The 17171-nt window shown below is 46.9% G+C and overlaps 1 protein-coding gene across 2 annotated transcripts in view; it reads right to left on the bottom strand.

The window, feature by feature from the left end:
* Positions 1 to 17171, bottom strand: part of LOC147635436 (Tetratricopeptide repeat (TPR)-like superfamily protein) — a 136830-nt gene that overhangs the window by 74816 nt on the left and 44843 nt on the right. For both annotated transcript variants that reach the window (XR_015266647.1, XM_086802698.1), the window contains exons 4-13: positions 7303 to 7407; positions 7050 to 7212; positions 6653 to 6809; positions 6486 to 6548; positions 5834 to 5914; positions 5563 to 5657; positions 4891 to 5041; positions 4701 to 4787; positions 4482 to 4601; positions 4262 to 4393 (exon numbers count right to left, since the gene is read on the bottom strand). Coding sequence is in view for 1 of the 2 variants with exons in the window: in XM_086802698.1 (XP_086658824.1) it covers positions 4262 to 4393; positions 4482 to 4601; positions 4701 to 4787; positions 4891 to 5041; positions 5563 to 5657; positions 5834 to 5914; positions 6486 to 6548; positions 6653 to 6809; positions 7050 to 7212; positions 7303 to 7407 (1154 nt within the window). In the remaining variant the exon portion in view is untranslated. The remainder of the gene's footprint in view (positions 1 to 4261; positions 4394 to 4481; positions 4602 to 4700; positions 4788 to 4890; positions 5042 to 5562; positions 5658 to 5833; positions 5915 to 6485; positions 6549 to 6652; positions 6810 to 7049; positions 7213 to 7302; positions 7408 to 17171) is intronic.

Below are 17171 nucleotides of genomic sequence, written 5' to 3'. Positions count from 1 at the left end.
GAGTCACTACGTGGTTTATGTGAGCACGATCCATCTTTTACAGAGGTCTGGCACGCTGTACGCGTATGCACTTCTTCACAGACGCGACCACCTCCCTCGTTGGCACGGATTGTTAGTTCGGAGAGAGAACATGTGCCTGAACCACCCTGGTGTTGGATTTTTTTATTTTACTTTTTTTTTAACCTTCAAATACGTTACCAGAACGGTAAGTATAACGTGGTGGCAGATGCACTTAGTCGCATGCCACAGATTAATGAACTTAGTTTCACAGTCTTCAAGAATGATTTCTTGGAGTCACTATGTGGTTTATGTGAGCAGGATCCATCTTTTACAGAGGTCTCGCGTGCTGTACGCGTACGAACTTCTTCACAGACGCGAAGGGAAGTGAGAGTTAGTCCGGAGAGACTAGCCGTGTCTTCTCGGTATGGTTTGGAGCCGGAGAGCTCTAACGTAGGCCCTTCATCACCTTTGACTGCCACGGCTTCAAAGGGGAGTGATAAACTTCATCGGGTGGAGAAATATGCTAATTACTCCATTGACGACGGGTACTTACTCTACAAGGGTAGAGTATGTGTACCAACTATTGGTGACTTTCGGGCCCAAATTCTTAAAGAAAGTCATGATAGTCCAAGTGCGGGTCATCCCGGGATTCAGAAGACCTATGCACTAGTAAAAAGACACTTTTATTGGCCTAGTTTGTTTAAGGACGTCCAGACTTATGTGTTGAAATGCAATAAGTGCCAGGTCAATAAACACGAACGTCTTAAGGTTGGAGGACTACTCCATCCGCTGGAGATTCCTCAAGAGAAATAGGAAAGCATTTCCATGGATTTCATTACCGGTTTACCTAAGACGAATCGAGGGAATGACTCGGTGTGGGTGGTAGTTGATAGGTTAACTAAAATGGCAAAGTTTATCGCCACGAAGAAAACTGTTAAAACGCCAGAGTTGGCAAAACTCTTTATTGAACATCTCTACAAGCTATATGGCCTGCCCACAGATATAGTGTCGGATAGAGAGAGAAAGTTCAACAGTCATTTTTGGAGGGAAGTCTTCAAAAAGTTGGATACTACTCTGAGTATGAGTACGGCAGATCATCCGGAGTCTGATGGTCAAACTGAAAGAGTTAACCAAATTCTAGAGGATACGTTGCGTTCTTATGTTAGTAAGAAGCAATCTAATTGTGAAGAGTACTTGCCCTTATTGGAGTTTGCCTATAACAGCTCCAAACACTCAGCGACTGGATTTACACCATTCATGTTAATGTATAGATTCCGGCCGAGATCACCGATGGCTGTAGGCCTAGAAAAGGAGAAGATTCAATCTGTCAAGGATTTCCTTGAAGATATGAATGATATGCTCAGAGCCGCACATGAGAGCATTCGTAGCGCTCAGGATCGCGCTAAAACTTATGCGGATAAAGGACGTAAAAAGGTGATCTTTGCAGAAGGTGACTTTGTATTCCTCAAGGTTCCTGCGCAGTCAGAAACCATGAAAACGGGAAAGTAATATAAACTTTCTCCGAGATATTGTGGTCCTTTTAAAATCCTTAAGAAGATTGGGGACGTAACATATAAACTTGAGTTACCGGAGAATTCTCAAGTCCATCCTGTCTTCCATGTCAGTAAACTGAAGAAATCAATTCACGGGTTAGAGAACGCAGTTTCTCCAGAGATTTTGGTGGACTTGATAGAGCCACCAAAGATACCACATGAACCTAAAAAGATTCTAGGATATCGTGACAGACAAACCCGACATAAAGTGTACCAGGAGGTACTTGTTAAATGGAGATAGGCATGAGGAGGCAGCTACTTGGGAACGCCGTAGTGCAATTTCCAAGAGGTTTTCCCAGTTTGTTTTCGAGGACGAAAACTCTTCTTAAGGGGGGAGTAATGTCAGGTAGGCTGTAACGCCTGTGACCGACGGCAGACCGGATGGCCGAGGACGTGGCCATCCGGGGTTCAATGGGAGAGGACGCCCATGCGGAGTCATGGGCGGCCAGGCTAGTGTGGACGGCAGGCCACACACTATATAGCCTAGGGGATGAGGGGCAATCCTCATTCTTCCTCTGCGGCGGCTGGGTGGTGAGCCAGAGGCCGTCCCCTCCTGTAGTAGCACCCGTAGCGGCGCTATGGAGATCTAACATGCTTCTTCGGGCTCCCTGAGGAGTATTTGACGCTCGTTCTCAAGATTGGGAGCATCCTCAACCAGGTTCTTTAGTCCCCTAGTCCGCGGGCGATAGGGTCACTTGGGCTGTCAAACTCCCCTCATTCCGGATTTGTGTCCCTTTCATTGGAGAACCTACCCACCCTTGCTGGCAATTAGGGCCAGATTACCAACATTTAGTTCAAGGGTAAGGGATACCTAACGATCGAGTTCAATTCTGCCTCCCTCGCCGTCGTGAGCGTCCTAGAGCAAAGCCCGATACCTATTTGGGAGGCGCATATTTTCTTGGCTGGCTGGCACCATGGATTCTCATCTGAGTCGGATCCTCTAGCACACGCGGCTGGTTTTCCAGTCAACCATTTGCTTTCGAGGACTCCCTAAGGAGCCAATCCTTCTGGCAATTGGGAAGACTCTAGGAATGGTGGAGACAACCACAACAGTGGCCTCGGCCGTTGCTCGAGCTGCAGGCATTCCGACGCCCCACATCGTTGTGGCCTCCCAGGAGTCTTTTCCCTCAAGAGATTGTTATCCCTCCATTAGACAATCCTGTTTTCACTTAGCAGGGGTGGAGTACTCCAGCCTCCCAAGCCAATGCTCTTCATCTGCAAGCAGATCCTGGGGGCGGGTTGGGGGCGGTTCTTCCTGAGGTGACAATTCGGAACAACAAACCATTTCAAGCCGTTACTATCCTCATCAGCGGACACTGTCCCACTCGAAGACCCCGTCCCCCCCTCAACCTCTCCGGGGGACCCTCCATCATCCACCTCTTTGGTAGATCCCCCAACGGACCATAGTAACATAAAAACGCGTTTCGTCTTGACAAAACGCTACGAAACGTTTCGGGCACAAAATGTTGCAAAACGCCACGAAACCCCTCAACCGAAACAGCGTTTCGCCCAAATCCTCAATGTTAAGATTTTTTTCATGAAAAAACGGTCACAAGGCAAAAACGAGGTCTAGAGTCAACGCGCAAAGTGAAAAAAACCTTCCCAACCCACAAAAGAAGCATGGCCAAGCATGCGTGAAGTCCTTTGGAGTCCCTTCCCTCCTCTTTCCTCCACTGCTTCTTCACTTTTATGTTCAAGTAAAATTTGATGTGTGTTTTGAGTCTCTCTTTTACCTTTTTGTTGCTATAGATTTGATGTGTGTACATAGGAAGTGTCATTTCGAAAGCTTTGTGTTTCGTCCAAAACAGACGAAACCAAACCAAACCAAACCTTTGAAACCCCGAAACGACAAAACGGATGAAACATTTCATGTTACTATGCAACGCACAGGTCATCGCGGAGTTCCCCCCGGCTTCTTCACCCTTTCCCCCTGATCCCTCTCCTTCCAAAACCCCTCCTCCGCTGGCCGCACCCCCCCCCCTTCCCTTCTTTTGAGCAATCCTCTGGCCAGGAGCCGGAGGCCTCAGCATCATCCTCACAGGCGACTCCCCCTCCTGCCCATCCAGCACAGCAGCAAACCATCACCCAGTGGTGCTGCTTCTAGAGCTTCTCAGACTTGATGGAGACTCAGGTTTTCTCTTTGCTAGTACCCCACCTCTCCCCTACGAAGCCCTGCTTACATGATGGGCTACCCGGTCGATTATGCCTTCTTCAGGTGACTCCCTGCGGACATAGCAGCTGAGTTCAAGGATATCCGAACATCGTTACACATCTGTGTGGTGCCCACTACCCCCCTTCCCGGGAGGAGGTCAGAGCTGCGGTTTCTCTTTCCCCTTCGGTGTGCAGTGTGGGACCATCTGGACAGACGAGGGGATGGATGCTAACGCCATTGCAACGGCATGGCCTATGGCCCTGATGGAGCTACTGTGTCTCACGCCAAAGAGGAAGAGCCTCCACCTTTTCATATGCTTCCATCTCAGCTCCATCGCTAAGCAGGGTACTTACCGGCACCTTGATCACCTTGAGATTCCATCACAGCTAGCCCGAGAGGAGGCCCAAGCGTAGTGGCACCATCTAGCGTCCACCATCAGAGGATACTTGGAGAGGCTCAAGCCATGGGTGCATTACATTGTAACAGTTTCCTGCTAGGACCAAACAAAAGCACGTCCATGCTGGTCTGTACTAAGAAACGTAAAGCTCAACATTACCTGCCCACAAACATTGTAGCGGTTTCCTGCAAGGACCAAATAAAAACCATATTTCCGCAGCATAGGTGGAGTAGCACAGAGGTAACAGTATGCCGCTTGTTCAAGAAATATTCCTGCCCGCAAATGTGGCTCCTGAAAAAAAGGATATTATTCATTTCAATCACTAGCTGTAAACCTCAGCACACAAACACAACTTTTTCTGCAGGTGAGATGCTCTCACCTCAGTCCCTGACCGGAAAAAAACGCTGGCAGCTTCTTTATACTGGCCCCTGGCTTTGTGCATCTCAGCCCACCATAGTGCACATCTTGTAGAGTATCTCTGCCCAGATGCCACTGATTTCTGCAGCCAAAAAATGTATGAAGCTAGGACATAGACTTCATCAAGCAGCTCCATGAAAGTAAGACATCATAATGACTCATTTATTTAGTCTGCCCTCACCTGATATGTGCTGAATGCCGTCTCCATAGACAGCTCAGCCTCTTTACGGGATTGATCCAGCATAAACAATGAAAGACCAATCATTTCCTGGGCAAGATAACATTGCACAGAGCAAAGCGTAATTAAAGAACTTCAGAACTCCGCAGTAACTTGCTTTAGCTTGACTTAAGAGCTTGGTAGTGAGACTTACCTGAGCCCCTGCATAATGTTTCCATGCCTTATCCGTCTTGTAGTCACTTGAAATTAGTCGATAATTAGACAAAGCAAGTTCATAATCGTGCAGCATGAAGGCATAATCTGCTAGAACTCTGATCTGTGACTCAATTGAGCCAAACGTATACCTGATTCGCCCAGCAGCTTGTGTCAAAAGAGTTTACCCAACATGATTAGAGAGACAACCAACAAGATGTCAAAGAGGTGATAGCTCAAGTGGTAAAGGTGTGCCATGTGACTCAATCGAGCCAAACATAGACCTGATTCGCCCAGCAACTTGTGCCAAAAGAGTTTACCCAACATGCTTAGAGCGAAAATCAACAAGATGCAAATGAGCTGATAGCTCAAGTGGTAAAGGTGTTTGTTTAGGACCAGGAGGTCCTAGGTTCAAAACCCCACTTCCTCAGCGGCATCGCCTACAGGTGGATTAAAAAGCGCTTAAAGGCAGTGAAAAACAATAGCTACGGGAGGATCTTGGGCCCAAGGCCAGTCGGGGAAAAAAAGAAGACAATCAATAAGATTTCAATTATCATGCATATACCTTATGGGGCTCATTCCATTATTACCAGAAGAATATGTTTCATCTACTCTTTGCAGCCCTTCAGAAAGAAAAACAAACATTCCTAGTATATGCTCATTTGAACCTTACGCTGCTGTACTACTGGCATCTGTAACTTCGTCTTTCCCCTTGCGCCACCAAAGATTCTTGATTTGATTTTTCAATCCTTTCCTTGTTGCCACAACCTGATTACAATTTACCAAAACAATGTACACCACAATGATGATAATATGGCCATGGTCACGGGGTGTGTGGGTGTGTGTACATGCGTGCACGACATGTGCATGTGTCGACACTAGAACATTTCGGATTGATATGTAAAGGAGCAGATGTAAAGGCCTTGCAAACATGTGAGCCTTACCTGCTGATTCAACGACCGGATTTTCTGCTCCATATAGGGCAATATAGATTTGCAGCATACTTGTGCCATCAATTCAGAGATCTGCATAAGGACAGGCACAGTTAAAGCAAAAAATCACAAGCCACCACCACGGTCCACAGCATAGGAATAGCTACCCAATAGTTCACACTAAAAGCACTCTAAGGCATAGTTGCATGCAACAGAAATGGTTGATGTCTCTGCAACGGAATGGCCTGAAACTAGGAAACAGAAACGGCTAGGAAACGGCACATCTTTAACATCATATAGTAGATGTAAATAGAAATGATGAAAAAATTTGAAAGAAATAGAGGAGAAACTTGGGATGATCATAAGTTAAAAACGAGAGAAAATGAGGGAAAAATCTCTAGTTAAGACTAGGAAATGGGAAATGGAAACAAAAATAACACCTCTAGAGAAACGGAGTTTCCACAACTTTTGGTTAGGAAACAGCCATTTCATGTTAGTAGTTACTATGCCCCAAGGTCGACCTTTCTAGAGCCTAAACATGTCTTCCCTTCATCTTGTTCCAGGAACCCCAGAAAACTATATCTTCATCGGTAAATGCCCAGTCATGTCCGCCCATAGTTTCAGATGTATATACATGAATTTGCATGTGAGCCATGTAACTCACCTCATTGAGATCATTGTCATTTAAGAAAGAACCCAGCTTTTTGTCTGACAGAGAGCCAGCGACCTGCAATTGTGTGCTCAACATAAGAATGCACAATGCATGATTACTCGACATGTGATATGTGACTGATACTGCACGCAATTTGATACACAAATTTCAAAACTCACGTCCTTGATTGAGCTTGAGTTCATCGTAGGAAGCATGTGCGACCTCCAAAACTCTTCTTCCACTGTGTTAGCCTCTGATGTTCCGGAGTTGATGCATAAGAGCCAGCAATCATTGAATCCAAAAGTCCCTCTCATTTCAGATAACGTCTCATTTGCTCTGCACAAATGTCAGAAATAATGAGTGAATTCCATTCATGTCGTGAAATCCTTTCTTTGTGAGTTTTTTTTTTTTGCGTGCATGCGTGTGTGATCAAAGTCACACTCCCTCTGGACAGCAGAATAAGATAGCCACTTGGGGCAAGAGCCCATCAACAGCCTGAAACTTTTTAAGCAGTATTGAGTATGTATTACCTCTTATAACTAAATTTGTCACAGAAAGCACACCAATGATACGTACCGATCAGCTGGACCATCTTGATAATCATGAATCAGCACATAAATCTTCAGCAATTTTGGATCCATGGTCCCATCATTCAAAAGTGATGGCATTGGATCGGTCTCATAAAGCTCGACAAACTTGTGTATAGGATTGTCATCTCTTGACGATACAGCTCGCATGCCTAGGTACCCACAATGAGAATTGGATCAGTAAGTGGCCCAAGCCTTTAATCATGAGGCCTGTTACTACAGCAAAAAAAAAATCTACTTACAAGCTATGGGATGGTCAATGGTTTCGTGTTCAGAGAAAGCCAGCGACTGTATGAATACTTTACTATACATCTGGAACCATGATGATAAAGATTCTGACTGTACGACTGTCGAGATAGCAAAACACTCTGGCAGATTAGTCCACATCATGAGCAGCCAACTCAAGCATGGCACACGCCAAACAAGCAGCAGCCAATATCATGTAAAGCACATATTGGTAGAAGTACAGAAGTTCTAAACACACCAAGGTAGAAGTAAGAAAGTTCTAAAGAAACATACTACTTACAAGAAGAGGTTTAAGATTATTATTAGCCCTGATGTGCTCTCTCTATCCCGGGTCCCCCCTATCCCATAGTTCATGTTGGTAAGGTCCCAAGCCCAGCTTAGGTATTTCACATTATACATGGACAAAGGCCTACCATTGTAACAAAAGCCAGCTCATATCCCTGTACAGGAAGGGGAGCAGAGGTATAAAGCCCATGGGATGTCATCCACCTTTAAAAAAATGCATACCAACAATCTTACACCTCGGAAGAAATTTGCAGTGAGGATAAGACCATGGTAGCCTTTGTTTGGCTCCATCATATTTCCCATGCAATGTACTGATTCTAAATATATGAGTTTACATGAGCTTTCTCAAAAGCCTTGTTTTATGGTTTGGAGACAAAGTTACAGTTCAGCACAACTTTTGCCTGTAGACCAATGGACAGACTGAGAGCATAAACAAGACAATGGTCACCATATTGAAGTTTTACTTTCAAGAGCACCAAACTTTGGTTCAGCATGCCGTCAATGACAAAGTTCAGGCATCAAGAAGAGGATTCCCTTTGATGTGACCCACCTGCAGGTATAGGAAGAAAAGCACATCAATTGACACGTGTGGCAGCAACGTCGGCAGGAAAGGCGCCCAAAGAAGACGGCCAGGTTGGACAGACTACAGGACAGGTCAACATGTAGTTCCAGGTGAGCAGGCAGCTCGTGCACAACAAGACGGACATCAGTTGTGGACTTGTTAGGACACGGGTAGGACTAGGCAGGAGTCAGGCGGTTCAGGGGAGTCCGGACGTGTGTGGACACGGGTAGGACTAGGCGGGAGTCAGGCGGTTCAGGGGAGTCCGGACGTGTGTGGACAACCAGGGCTATTTTAGCCGGCTAGGGTTCCTATATCCGGCGGTCGGGTGGAGAGTAGCCCTATTCTCTTCTAGCAGTTTTCATGGAGGTCACAGGCTTATCTCGCACTGGTATCAGAGCATGGTTCCTTCTTCATCTTCCGCGAAATCTCTGCACTGCAGTTAATAGCATCTTCTTTTTCTTTGCATTTTCACAACCGTGGAAGAGAAGAAGTTGCGCTCTCTAGTCTTTGGAATAAGACGGCGCATAGCCAGTCGGCAAGCTGTTTAGTGCCTACAAGCTGCTTATAAGATGACTGCTTCTCAGACAACTTTTCAGACGACCTTGCACACAGCACAACCACGACAGCAACCTTTGCATATACAGTAGCGAACACTCCCTCGCTTTGTCTGCAGCAACGAAGCCCAAGAGCAGCCAACTGCGCACGCCAGCCAGCCCTTTTCTCCCCGTTGCAATCGACGCACAGTACCCATTGCAGTCATGCGCACGCCAGCCAGCCCTTTTCTCCCCGTTGCAGTAGACGCACAGTACCCGTTGCAATCATGCGCACGCCGGCCAGCCCTTTTCTCCCCGTTGCAGTCGGGGTACAGTACCCGTTGCAGTCGGCCACAAGAGCGCCGATAGTCACCAAAATTTCCTCTCTCGGTTCAGTTGCAGTCAGCGAAGAGGTTTCCTCTCTCGCTTTCGAGGAGGCTTCTTCTCGATATTTCTCTACAGCCTGCACATAGCCAAGGGACGAGAGCGGTGTCTATAGCAAGGTCGCCAGACAACATACTGCCGACGTGAGCAAGACGAACCGATTTTGGTTGGGTATTCATCTTCATCTTGCATTCAAATTTGATTTGTTACCATGACCTCAGAAGATTCCGGGCCCTCCAAGGGTCAACAGCATGGCAGTCATCCATCTTTGGATCCCAACATGGCTGATCTAGATGTGGGTGATCACGGATTTGTGGATTTCCATGCACATACTTTGTTAGAATCACGCACACAATGTCTTGAGCAAAGTTTACTTGTTCTTTCTCAAAGTTTACATATATACCTTCATAAGGTTAGAAAAATCTGAACTTACGAATTGAGAGATTTGAGAAAAAAAAAATTGTGAAGAAGAACAAAGACAAAAACAAAGCATTTGAAAGATCAAAAATAAATAAACTAACAAACCTAGCTACTAAGGAGAGGAAATCAAAAGATAATATCAAACGAAGACTTTTAATTAAGACTAACAAAAAAACAAAAAACAAAAACAAACAAAACAAAACAAAACAAAACAAAAAAACAAAAAACCAAAAACCAAAAAAACAAAAAACAAGAAAACAAGAAAACAAGAAAACATAACAAAGCAATACATAAATGAAAGAAACTTTAAAAAATAAAAAATAAAACACACACACACACACACACACACAAAAGCATACACACACTTCTTTTTAAAAAGAACTTAAACCTTTTGAGCTAAGATAAACTCTAGACCTAAAGCACTTAAGAGCCAGAACCAAATATTACGCTAAACTTTAAAAAAGACTTCGACTCAAAAGTGCAACCATTAACTTCAATGTATGTCCCAACATGAAGTGTAGGTTCATCAACTCTATCATGCATAGCGTGGACAATAAGCTATGACATCCCTACTCACGTCATCAGTGCCCAAGAGTAGGTGCAGATTTGTATAAGGTTACAGACCATGCAAGAGACTCTTAAGCAGTTGGTCACTAGTTCAGGGTTTCGGAGTGTCCCGGTTGATACTCTAGGGGCATCTACTCCCTGGGGGTCAACTCAAAGAAACCGAAACGTCCAAGAATCAGGAAGTAGCTATGCTCAAGAGCATGAAGCCTCTTGTGTTCCGCGGGAAAGAGAAGAAGCGTAATAGAGATGCAGTGAACACTTTTTTACAAAAGTGGACAGACTTACACCTTTCAAAGAGTTCCCCTAATGCTATTCGCGTGCTCAAGGCGAGTCTCGCGCTCGAGGAGAGCAAGGTCTACAAGTGGTGGATGAGTCTCAGCGAGAGCGATCAACCTACGACCTAGGCTGCTTTTGAGACACTCTTTCGGAAAGAATTCTTACTTGAGAATGAGAAGGACTGCAACTGGGATGCTTGGAACAATTATAAGATGGAAGGTCTTACGTTGACCCAATATATATTTCCAAGTATCGCGAGATAATTCTCAAGCCCGAAGGTTTGGATAATTTCCAGAAAATACAAGGTTTTCTACATCATCTAGATAATGAATATAAAACTAAGGTTTTACAATATCCTAAAACTTTGGAAGAGGCCATAAAAAGTGCGCAGCTCTTCAATAAATATTCAGAAGAAACGCACGACCAAGACACCTTGGGTTGGAGCATCCGGCTTCCGTAGTTCTAAGGGGAACAAACCGAGGGGAGCCAAACAAGGTAATGATGTAGTTAAGAAGGTTAAGGAACCAAGGGGTCCCTTATCTCCACAAGATTATGAGAGAGCTAAAATGGAAAAATTATATTTCATTTGCATAGCTGCTAATCATAATATACAGAATTGTCCAAAGAACCGTGGCAAAGATGTCGATAATAAGGGCGGTAGTAAGGCAGTGCACATGGTGCAAGTCTTGCCCTTGAAGCTTCTCAGACGTTTTCTGAAGTTCAAGTATGCCATACCGATGCCATGCATAAGTGTTGTGTAACCTCTACGATGTGGGTGCCCTCTTTCAGGCCTTATGATTTGGTTCGGATGCATGGACACATCAACGGACGAAGAGTTCGTGTCATGATTGACGATGGAGCTACACATAACTTTTTGAATTATCACCTGGTTAAAAAGTTAAAATTGCCACAAAGCCCTAGTGATCATAAATACATGGTGTCTCAGGGAGCACGACCCTTGACATCTTCCAAAGTTTGAGCGTAGCCCTGGGAGCCTTCGCTTCTCGCGACCGGATAGGAGGAGCAGTGGCCCTAACCTCTCTAGACTTGATAGGTTTTATGTTGATGAGTGGGCTTTCAACCATGGAGGCATGGTCAGTATCTTGGCAGGCACTACTTTTTCACATCACGCCCCGGTAATTCTCTCCTTGGAGGACCCCTAGAGGCATGACAAGCATGCGAGCTCTAGGATTCCGGACAGCCTCATTCAGGGCCCCAAGATCTGCAGCAAGATAGAGCAGATATAGGCAGGACTTGACTTTTTCTCAGGCTCACATTGGATGTGGGCTTAGGGGAGACGAGCGGTTTCTTGCAAGGGGCAACCCAGAGCAGGTTGGAGGGATTCTGGGAGCAAGAGAGGAGTCTGAGAAGGGGTCTTTCCTCTTTACAACGGCTTCAAGAGAGATCCCCACATAGCGAGTGGATTGAGAGTCAACTAGCTACCGCCCGCACGGAGATTAGATCCATTGAGGAGAGGGTGGAGTACATGTATCATGCCAGAGCTTCATTCTGAACTCAAGCCGATGATAGAGTCACAGGGGATTTCTTCGAGATAGCTCGCCCACGCAAGAGGAGAGACGGCATTCGCAGGTTGCATGGCCAGGATGGAGTTATTGTTCCCCCCCCCCCCCCCCCCCCCCCCCCCCCCCCCCCCAGTGAGAGACATCGCCATGTACTTTGTCCAATCTCTTCTCACTAGTGCCCCATTATCTCCGCGGGTGATGGACACACGCAAGAGGGTCTGGCGGAACATGAGAGAGGTGGTTCCTCCCCTCTCTTCAATCCTTCTTATTGACACCATTCACTGTTGCAAGTTGGCGGAGGCAGTGACTCCACGTCCCAGGGGCGAATGCCCGAGGCGGACAGGCTTCTAGTTTCTTTCTTTCTTTGTCACTGGGACCTCATGGAAGGCGGCCTTCGAGCTGCCTTCAATCAGATTATGCACACAAGTGCCATGCCAGGGAGGCTTTCAAAGGACTCGATTCACTTGATTCCCAAGGAGGGTGGTGACAGCTCGGAGATCCGGCAGTGGAGACCCATCACTCTTCTAGGGACCGCCTATAAGATCTTGGCCAAGGCCATCAACAGGAGGCTTCAACCTTTTCTCCCGGACTTGATTCACGACATTCAGACTGGCTTTGTTTAGGATCTTAGCATTCTGGACAACATCTTTACCTTCTGGGAAGCGACAGCTTCGGCTAGGATGCGGCAAGAAGACCTCATTGTGCTTCTCCTAGACTTTGAGACAGTGTTCGATAGAGTGGATTGGAGATTTTTGGAGAGCACGATGTGCCGGATGGGATTCCCCGTGGAGTGGATTCATGGGGTCCCAAGACTTTACTCAGCCTCTCGCAGCCAGGTCCTCATTCAAGGAGCTTGTGGCAACAAATCCCCCCTTTCCCACTCTGGTAGGGCAGGGTTGTCCTTTGGCACTTTACCTTTTCCTATTTGTCACCGAGACCATGAGCAGTTTTCTCTCAGTTCAGGAAACCGGGCTTCAGGGATTGCGACCCCCCTCCGCACGCAGGAGGAGCTGCTTGATTCAAAGTTTGCAGATGAAACAACAGCCTTCCTTTCAAGAGATGAGGGGAATCTTCAGAGATTCGCGGAGGCGATCGAGGTTTTTTGCCGCACATCAGGAGCACAGATCAACTGGCACAAGTCGTGTGGTTTTTGGGTAGGCTCTACACCCGCTCCGACTTGGCGGCCAGTTGAGGCTTTCCAGTGGATCCCGATTGGCACTCCAGTTCGGTACCTTGGATGCCAGGTGGGCATTGATGCAGCTCACCCCTCTTCTTCTGAGTATTCGGAAGAAGCTTTTATACTGGAGTTCTACGAGACTCTCCCTCGCAAGTAGAGTGGTAGTGGCGAACCAGGTTCTTCTTGCCACCATGTGGTACATCACTTCGTGTTGGGTCTTCTCTCGAGCATGTATTGGCCAGATTCAACGATTGATTTGGAACTTCTTATGGGTCGGCACTGACGGAAGGCCGGTCAAGGCCAAGGTGGCATGGAGAGTAATTATTCAGCCATGGCGTCGAGGGGGGCTAGGCCTCATTGACCCTGCTATTCAGAGTCGTGCCCTGCTGGGCAAACTGATCGTTAGAGGACTCCTTCCTTGTGGTGAGCGTTGGAAGGATTTCCTCTTGGCCCAGATTTCAGCCCGCACCCCGAGTCTAGGGGGCCCTTGGCCACAAAGCACCAGATGGATCTTCACAGAGATGCGGGCCTGTAGCTTTAGTCCAACTTTTGAGGACAGATTTCCAGCCAGCTTGGGATCACCTCAAGTCGGCCCTTAGGCAGATAGTTCCGATAGCCTCAAAGGAGCAGATGCGACAACCATTGGTTTGGTACCCCCTAATTCATTTACCCAGTGGCCACATATTGGGGGCCCGACCTCATGTTTCATGGTGTACTTTGAGCATAGGACCAGGCAGGTCCCTTGGAGATTGGATAGCACACAAACAGTTAACCCCGGCGGAGATTCTAGCGACTATGGATATGGGAGTGCCGACCTCTCACACATCTACAGTGGAACCCGGGAGAGTGGACTTGGCATGACCCCGCTGATCGGGAGGAGTCTCTGGATGCCCCCTTCTTTGCATATACAGTGCGGCTAGGCCGCAAGATCCAGATGCCAGAGACCAATGGCACCCCGACAACAGCAGCACATTGGCAGTCACAAGGCCTCTCACAGCGTTTCCTATCAGATTTTTGGAAGAGGCTCTAGGACAATTTTCAGCCTAGAAAGATCACCCTCTTTCTCTCGCTGATGGCACACAAGAGCTTGGCGGTCGGCACTTGGCTGGCAATTGGAGGTCGGCCAGCAGCTTGCCTGAGATGCAGCCACCCCCAGGAGTCTCAACGTTATTGTCTTTGGGATTGCCCGTAGGCTCAGCAAATTTGGCGGTGGATCCTCTGCATTTTCACTATGGACAGGGCCTCAACCCATATCATTACATGGAGCATTGTTGTTTGGGCCATAGAGGCTAAGGTGGTCAGGGCTTACGAGGGTGGGGGAGGGTTAGCTCTTCAGCTCTCTCACCACCGCATTTCGATAGTACCAAAACATCCCCATCTACGTACCACTGGCCACCAGGCTCATGCCAAAGATGGGAGATTTGTAGTAGCAATGTAGCCTAGCACATTTGGCGAGCTAGATGCAGCGATGCCATTGAGGGTACCCACACTCCGCCTGCTAAGTCCATTAGGAGCATTTGGCTTGATATTATTCATACCCTCCGTTCTTACCGCATGCGGAAGCAGCGGGAAGCTTTCTTGAGACTCTAGAGGCCTAGCCCTTTCCTCACAGATCGAGGTGGTGACCCCACTTGGCATTACAGACGACCACCTGTGTGGTTGTTCCCCCCCCCCCCCCTTTGTATGAGATAGCCTTCTCCTCACAGGGCAGCCAGCCAGAGGAGGAGAAGTGTCTCTTCCCTTATGATCATTTGATTCCCGTCCCATACATGAGGTGAGTTTATATCTAGCCCTATGGGGTTGTATCTAGCCCATTGTGGCTGTTTTCTCATTAACTAATAGAAGGATCTTTTCCCCGAAAAAAAAAGCCTATTGTTACACCAGTTGAGACAGGTGCCAAGCTTAGCATTCAAGATTTTGGAGAGCCCTTTGATCAAACACTATATCAACAGGCTGTTGGATGCTTGATTTATCTATCCAACATGAGGCCAGACATTCAGTATGGGGTGTCTCAGTTGAGTAGACTTATGCATTGCCTAGGTACCAAGCGTTGGCAATCAAGTGGGTTTTCAGCTACTTACATGACACTCAGTTCCTTGGATTGTTCTATCCCGGGAGGTGCATCACACTTGCATGCCTTCAATGATTTCGACTGGGCAGGATATTACAACACTAGGGTGTCCACTAGCGGCTTTTGCTTTCGTCTTGGTAATTCATGTATATCATGGCTCCGCAACAAGAAGTAGCCAAAAATGGCCATTTCAAGCTGTGAAGCTGAGTACAGAGCAACTTTTACAGCAACAGTTGAGTGTGTGGGGCTCAGACACCTATTGGTTGATTTGAGTGTTGGAGAGTCATCCCCCCACTTGCATCTTTACTAACAGAAAGAGCGCATTGGCAGATGCAAGGAACTTAGTGTTTATGTCGGGGAGGGACTCTCTATAGGAGAGATCAGCTTGGTCTACGTGTCGACCCATGACAACGTGGCTGATTTATTCATGAAGGCTCTTGCTTAGGAAAAGTTCGAAGCTTGCCGTAAAGTTTTGGGTTTATTGCCTTTCGGGGATTGATCGGCCATATCCCTGTACATGTTCGTATTATCACTTCAGGGGGGGTTTGTAGACATATACCATATGGGCAATGATGTGTGAGAACACACTTACTAGTTAAGGCACTTTTTCCCTCACTAGGAGGTTTTTTCCCCCAACATGTGAACACCCTCTTATTTCATATTATTGGGTGCACTTATCACATTGTACTTGCACTACTCACTATCTAGTGCCAGTTGTGTGCTTCTTTTCTCCACGACTGTGTACTAGCTTGCTTCTGTGCGTGTGGCTACTACTGTAAGCCCTAGCCCAACAAATTATCTGGACACTAAATGGTCGAGAATTTGAATGAATTGCCATCATGTAATTCTCAAGGGATTTACTCCCACCGATTACCACTGTGGTCTACCCAAACAATGGGAGAATGGCGCAACACGAGCAAGTAACCAACCAACCAAGCCCCTTCAGGAAACTGTTGTCAACGCCTCCCTATGATGGTTTCATCTTCGGAGCAAGCTGAATGGATTGAAGTCATTCTTGCACGCAGATCCAGCCTTGTGAGCTCTCGAATGCAGAGTGTGTTTTAATACAATCCTCGAGACCCAAGAATGTCCAAAGTCAAGGATTCAAGTCCAGCAGCAAACAAGCAAGGAAATTCCAGAGGATAAAGCTGTTAAGACCACAAAGGATAAGGTGGGGAGGTGTTGTGGATATGACTTCATTAGGAAGAGTTCCAAGCAAAGCCACTGGCCAGTCAATGTTTTAAGTCTGACTCCACATCGACCACATTGCAAAAGATTGACCGGGAGTCATGAAAGAGCAATCTGAGACAGCGGCTTCTTGAAGACCAGAGGATTTGCGTGGAGGAGAGAAGTGTGGGAGTGTCGGCTCTTGCATTAGTTGCAAGCCAAGGATGCACAATTGCATCCAGCCGTAGAAGACTTTCTTTCAGGATCTTATGAGGCTGCCATGTAAACCTTAGAACCATCACCCCAATTACGTAGAATGCGTGTAGAAGCTCGCCGAGTGGTGGGAGCATTCCCCCACCTGCTCCCCTAGGCCACGGTCAAGGAAGAATCAAGATTCCAGCCAGCTTTCTGAGGGAAAGTCTTCATAACCATCGAAGAAGTCGGGTGGAGAGAATCTTTGGCTTTAGTGGTGGTTTATCCAATTTCTATGCCAATGCAAGAGGACTCTTCAATACAGTTAATGGATGTGTCTTCATCTCACACGGCATGTCAATGCATGTGTCTTCGCAGCCAAGGATGTGCCAGTTGGTGTACCTTCACGAGAGGCAGATTTCTTGGATGTTTTACAAACTATGGCCACAGATTTTGCTTCAGTGTATCACGGGTGTATTTCTTGGACTATGCTCCAAAGAATCAGGTCCATCGGGAGGAACAAGCTGTCACAAATCCCTATATTCTAGGGACATGCGGATGCGTGTCAGGCCTAGAAACATGCGGATGCATGTATGTATTATACCTGGGCATGTGTATGGATCATATGAGTGGATGCATATGAGTCCAAGGACATGGCAGGACATTTGTGGACTTTCGGGCGGTGCCCGTGTGGATTCCGGCCATGCA

This window comes from Cibotium barometz, chromosome 9, assembly GCF_041138505.1.
Source record: "Cibotium barometz isolate CiBa-2024 chromosome 9, ASM4113850v1, whole genome shotgun sequence".
In the NCBI taxonomy this organism is placed as follows: domain Eukaryota; kingdom Viridiplantae; phylum Streptophyta; class Polypodiopsida; order Cyatheales; family Cibotiaceae; genus Cibotium; species Cibotium barometz.
The sequence above is the reverse complement of the archived record's forward strand: the minus strand, read 5'-3'. Positions and strand labels throughout refer to the sequence as shown.